This window comes from Saccostrea echinata, unplaced genomic scaffold, assembly GCF_033153115.1.
Source record: "Saccostrea echinata isolate AGI-Se365-2 ecotype Australia unplaced genomic scaffold, CSIRO_AGI_Sech_v1 ptg000089l, whole genome shotgun sequence".
Lineage (NCBI taxonomy): Eukaryota > Metazoa > Mollusca > Bivalvia > Ostreida > Ostreidae > Saccostrea > Saccostrea echinata.
The window spans coordinates 112,571-118,434 of record NW_026889838.1 but is presented as its reverse complement, the minus strand read 5'-3'; the positions used below and the strand labels follow the sequence as shown (position 1 = coordinate 118,434).

General features: G+C 34.1%; 1 protein-coding gene across 1 annotated transcript; it reads left to right on the top strand.

Moving 5' to 3' along the window:
- Positions 1-3,009: 3,009 nt before the first annotated feature.
- LOC133177179 (uncharacterized) lies at positions 3,010-4,370 on the top strand. The gene is made up of 2 exons (XM_061312267.1): positions 3,010-3,309; positions 4,200-4,370. Exons 1-2 carry the CDS (start codon positions 3,010-3,012, stop codon positions 4,368-4,370), a joined length of 471 nt encoding a protein of 156 aa, XP_061168251.1.
- Positions 4,371-5,864: the final 1,494 nt, after the last annotated feature.

The window sequence follows — 5,864 nt, the reverse complement described above, 5'->3', positions numbered from 1 at the left end:
ACTCTTCCATAATTGGATTTTTAAAGCATATATAAAAAATATGTAAGTGAACATGTATCTTTTAAAATATTTCAGAGTATGAATTGGGTTTAAAATTCGAAAAGGCAAGTTTCATCTATCACAATGCATCTGGATAGGGAAAACTACGAACTTTTTAAGACAACTTAAACAACAAAAAACGTAATTTACAAAAAATCCTATCATTCAATATTTTTAAATTTACATTGAAATGCAAGTCCTTCAAATTATTGAATAACTGTAAAAATTTCGAATGGTGAAGCTGACCTCAATCTTGCACAGGACATCGTTAAAGACGACATAAGCAGGACAAAAAACTTGTCATGTTTACATTTCTCGAGTACGGGAAAAACCAACTATGACGTCACACGTAAACTAAATAAGCGAAATAAGATATACCTACATAAGATAATACCGCCCTTGTATTCACCGAGTATGATCTTGCTGTACTAGCAGATCGTGTATGACGTCACCGACTTGTTAGACGCGCAGTTTAGGGAAACAGAGGAGTGGATCAATCTTTTTTCATAATTTATTAATGTTTACAAGAATGTTAAACTTTTTATTTTTTTAATATAAGATGGTAATTAAAGAAAAAAATTGTCAAAAATTTATACAAGAACTGATGCTTTACACGTTTTGCACTTATATAAATGGAGACTATGACGTAGTTTAACAAAAGTCATGTGACCATGTGTCCTTCATCCCCTTAAAAGATATAGTGAAGAACTCTGAGGCTGAGAATACGAAACGATTAACAAGGATATCAGTTAACATTTTTCGGGAATACTTACTTTCTAAACAAATCAGTGCAGAATTTGATTCAATTTGAAGGCCTAACGTGTGAACAACTTGATCGTCTGCTGCGGCGATTTTATGTTGAACTTCGGAATAACAAAGGGGAAATGTACAACCAAAAAAAACAAACAAATACTCTCTTACCATATCGTCAGGATATAAAGAGATTTTTTCAATCTATTCGACCAGACGTTGACATTATCAAGGGACCACTTTTCTGAGAGTAAAACAAGTTTTTTTAAAGGTAGGACTCCCGATTTTCAGAAATATTATCAGCTAATATTAATTTCACGAATTATCTAGTCACTGAGCATACTCGTTTTGGTATTTGTTTATGAGATATATTTAGAGGATTGAAAATTTTATTTATTTTTTAACAAAAAATAGGGATGACAATGAAATTGAAGAGGCAGGGGCAGGCTACCATATAGTTAGAATAATAGACCACCACCCTCCAATATCTGATGCTGATCGACTTGATAAAAATGTGACTACCTTTCAAGCAATGACTCGGCCCAGGTGTTGCAGCATATGTGATATCAATTTTTAATATATTTATTTGTTATTCATGTTGTGATAGATTTACAATTATTGTTATTGTTAAATATATAATATGATTTCTGTTATACATTATGAGGACTGTTGCTCAATGAAAGGAAACTTTTGTTGTTAGTTTTGGAAGTAAAATTCAATAAATTTTGAAACATTTTCATTCAACTTATTTATGGTTTACAACAACAGCATATCATTATCTCTGTAAACATTAGGAAGATATACATTGAACTAATAAATTTGGGAAATTATATAATATAATAAATATGGACTCAATGCATATTTGTATACTAATTCCATGCTCAAATATAACATATAAATGTTTTATAACGGTAAAATTTGAGTTTTCTACACTCCATTGTACAAGTTCGTTTGTTGACAATTGCCTGGTACCTTTGCCCGTGCTGTACTATCAGTGAATATGAATTTCACTTGAATAATACCTGGTCCAAAACAATCGACTCTGAGGTGTACTCACATATTGTCATTGTTTACTACGTATACAACTTTGATATATATGCTACTCAATACACGATCTATGATCAATGTACATGAGAATTAATTCTGTATAAAATAAATGCCGTGCAGCAATAAACTTATGTTTTTTATAAATGCATTAACTTTTATTTTCTAGAAAAAAATAACAAAGCAACAACGAATAACACCAGTAGCATGGCAAATTTACATATACCAAGTTATAACAAGAAAAAACATTGATGTAACCATCAATTGTCGCCCGGGAAATAAATAAAGTAAACAATGGAAATGAGTCTTTATCATCAAACCGCTTCGACATGTGTGAAAAAGGCATGCGTCTAAATGATGGAGACGATAGTCGAGAATATTTTGAAAACTTATATTCGGATGAAAATCGAACAAAAACGATACCCTTTTAAACTTTATCAATTCCTCAAGTAAATGTTGGCTGCATAAAATATAATTTGAAACCAGACACACGCATCACCTATTTTCAAAAATATCTTTCACTTTAAGAATATAAAACACGAACTGTGTAAAGTACATTTTTACGTTTTTATGCGATAAGTAAAATTCGATGTTCTAAAAAAAAGGGACCTGTCGTTTTTTCGATAGTAAAAGATAAGCAAATCTATATATTAAATATGAAAAACATATATATTTTTACAGATTTACTTTATGGAAGTAAATATATTGTGTATCTCGTAATTTATAAAGGGAAAGAACATTCTGATTAACAATCTTTTTAATGTTTAGAAAATCTTTAATTCTGAATAACTTCTCCCACCTCAATCCCCATATACCAACACTTAAACTTATATGCATAGAGCAGCCCGGTCCTCCGGGCTGCAAAAACTGGATTTTGATTTACTGGTGAATCAACTATATCAATGACACTATACAAACGGGGCTCAACAAAAATGACACTAAACCTTTTAGGCGTTTTGTTAAATCCAGAAAACAAGACTTCATTGGTGTGGCACCCCTAAAAGAATGCGACGACTATTGAGTGGGAGCAAAGATAAGGCACAATTATTGGTGTAACAATTTAAGTCAGTATTCACCAAAGAAGATGGAATTTCATGCCTACCAGTGACCAGTAAGAGAGTGGAAAAACCAATCCCAGAACTACACATAACCAGTGAATGGGTGGCAAAGTTACTAATGAATATAAATATCTGTAAGGCGCAGGGCCCAGATAAGATCCCAAACATTGTACTAAAAACGTGTGCAACCCAACTTGCCCCAGGATTGGCTATTATATTCCAACACTCTGTGGATGCTGGAAAACTCCGCCATGACTGGCTCTGTGCCAACATAGCACCTGTATTCAAGAAAGGAGATGTTCACCTTGCAGAGAATTATAGACCTGTCTCACTCACTTGCGTCGTATGTAAACTTCTAGAGCACGTCATCTGCAAACACATTCTGGACCACTTAGAAGAAAACAATATACTTACGCATGTGAGTTAAGGCAAGGTATAGGCGCTTCTATGCAAACGAGCTAATAAAAACGCAAAAGAGGTAAAATTATTTTTCAGAGAAAGTTTTTATTTATTTTCTTATGCATACTTAGTACCCACGATATGTTATAGCCAGTACACATTATGACTTCATATTATGACGTCACTGATCTAACCTATTGAGGTAATAAATCACATCAACAAAACAGCTTCGGCGCAAGGGATTACCCTATTTATTTTTATATAAAAATTGTGTACTGCTAAGAAGAATATCCTATAGATTAATAAAACTGCTGCACAAATCCTTGGCATTTTCTCATTCGATCAGAATTTGAAGAAACTTATACCGGACTGTACATTTTTATCCTTATTCAACTTAATATTTTACAAACAGAAATTATACAACTGAGGCGTTGATATTTGTGCAGCAATACCAGCAATCTTTGAAATATATTGCTTCTTAATACACCTTGTTTTATTTAAATATATTAGAGCATGCCCTTTTTGTTGATGTCCATTATAATCTCGTGTTGTAAAGAACAGTGACGTCATAATATGACGTCATAATGTGTACTGGCTATCTCATGTCGTGTGTACCAAGTATTTATAAGACAATAAGTTTTAACTTTCTCTGTATAATAGATATAGTCCTTATGCATTTTAAATCGTTTATTTGCATAAAAATGCCTATACCCAGTCTTAGTTCACCTGCGTACCTCTCTCAATCACGGTTTCCGGGCCGGCTACTCCTGTGAAACACAGTTAATCCAACAGTACATGACCTGCTGCAGCATCATGATCTCGGCTCTCAAGGAGACATTGCAATCTTGGACTTTAGTAAAGCGTTCGATACTGTACCACATAAAAAAACTTCTTCATAAACTTAACAAGTATGGAGTAAATGGTAGCATAAACGCATGGCTAAGTGATTTCCTAACAAATCGGCTGATGAAAGTTGTGGTAGATGGCGAGGAATCTGAAGCAGTCGAAGTTGTCTCAGGAGTACCCCAAGGAACTGTACTGGGACCACGGATGTTCCTGTCACTTCAACGACTTACCTGATTCAGTACGATCCACAGTTCGTTTATTTGCAGACGATTGTTTGTTATATAGAGCAATAAAGAAACGAGAGGATCACTTAGCACTTCAAAAGGATCTACACGAATTAGGAAAATGGGCGGAGCTTTGGGGTATGCGCTTCAACGCTAAAATATGTTACATACTATCGATAACTCAAAAGTCATTCATACCTTGGAGTAACAATTTCAGTTCCCAACTCTACAGGATAGATGGAAAGCAAATCGATTAGTTTTCTTCTATAAGGTGGTTGAGGGACTTGTCCCAGCCCTGTCAAGTCATGACTACTTAACTCCTATTAACAAAAATAAACGGAAGATCAGTGCGCGCTCATTCAAGGCTTTCGACTCAGTTGATATAATTACAAATCAAGTCACAAATAACTCAAGATGTTTCAAACCGTTCACTTGTAAAAAGGATCAATTCAGACATTCATTTTTCCAAGAACTGTGATAGCTTGGACCCAGCTTGAAGAAAGTGTTGTGTGTGCAAAGACAGTGGCTACTTTTCGAGTAGCCGTGCACCAGTGGGACTAGCCCAAACTCTCTCTCCCGTAGCATTTATGCCGGAAGGCCCTGCTACGTAATTATCCAGATCCAGATCCAGACTTTGTGGGCGGTATTTCAACGTTCTATTTAACACGGAAAATAGACTTTGTTTGTTAATGTGAGCACGGGAAATCTTAATTAGTACCTATTCTTCGTATTTTTCACAAAAACATTAAAAATAATTATTAGACAAGTTGACTTTCCTGCAGTCATTTGAAATCGCGTCCTAAATTTGCCTGACCCACGTGTTTGTAGTAAAATATAAACATATAGTAGACCATCATGCTTTTCGGCTCATTCATTGGATTAGACCATTGTCCGCTGTAAGCATCGCTGTGCGCAATGACAACAATATCCACATAAGATAGTTTCCTCGACCTGTTAAAGCGACAGTACTGCTGCAAAACCTGTGCTTTTTCAGTCATATTTACCCAATATATCATTAAGAAATAAGGTATAAGGTTGATGTCAACAGTTTGAGAAACATGAATATTCTCTACTCAAACAAAATTAACAAAATTAGGATCTGCCGGAAATCTAAGGGTCATACAACCTGAAGCAATCTTTGATCTGTTTATTTGTACCACGTGAATTCTGAATGTCACGTTCTTAGACTGTAGATTTTACAGTTTTAATGAAATATGAGGTAACAGGAATTTTCAAAAGCAAAATATCATAAATTTTCCAAAAATTATTAATTGTGAAGTTTAAATCTGCTTTCGGACATATTTTAAGAATAAAAAGTACAAATATTGACGTTTTGTGTATAGGTCCGAGAAGAGAAAATCACCAAATCGAACGTTATCGCGGCAAAACGTCACAAATATTTTCAGGACTGTTCCATTGAAATTTACCCTTTAAATAGCAAATATTTATATATCATATATGTGTATTTTTATGTTGAGTTAACACTGCTTTTTTTTCTTTGAAA

What these genes read in the sequence shown, in the direction of transcription:
- LOC133177179 (XM_061312267.1), top strand. Translation starts at nt 3,010, where the DNA reads ATGAATATAAATATCTGTAAGGCGCAGGGCCCAGATAAGATCCCAAAC. An exon ending in AAAACAATATACTTACGCAT is followed by an intron (nt 3,310 to 4,199) that starts GTGAGTTAAGGC and finishes AAACTTAACAAG; the next exon opens with TATGGAGTAAATGGTAGCAT.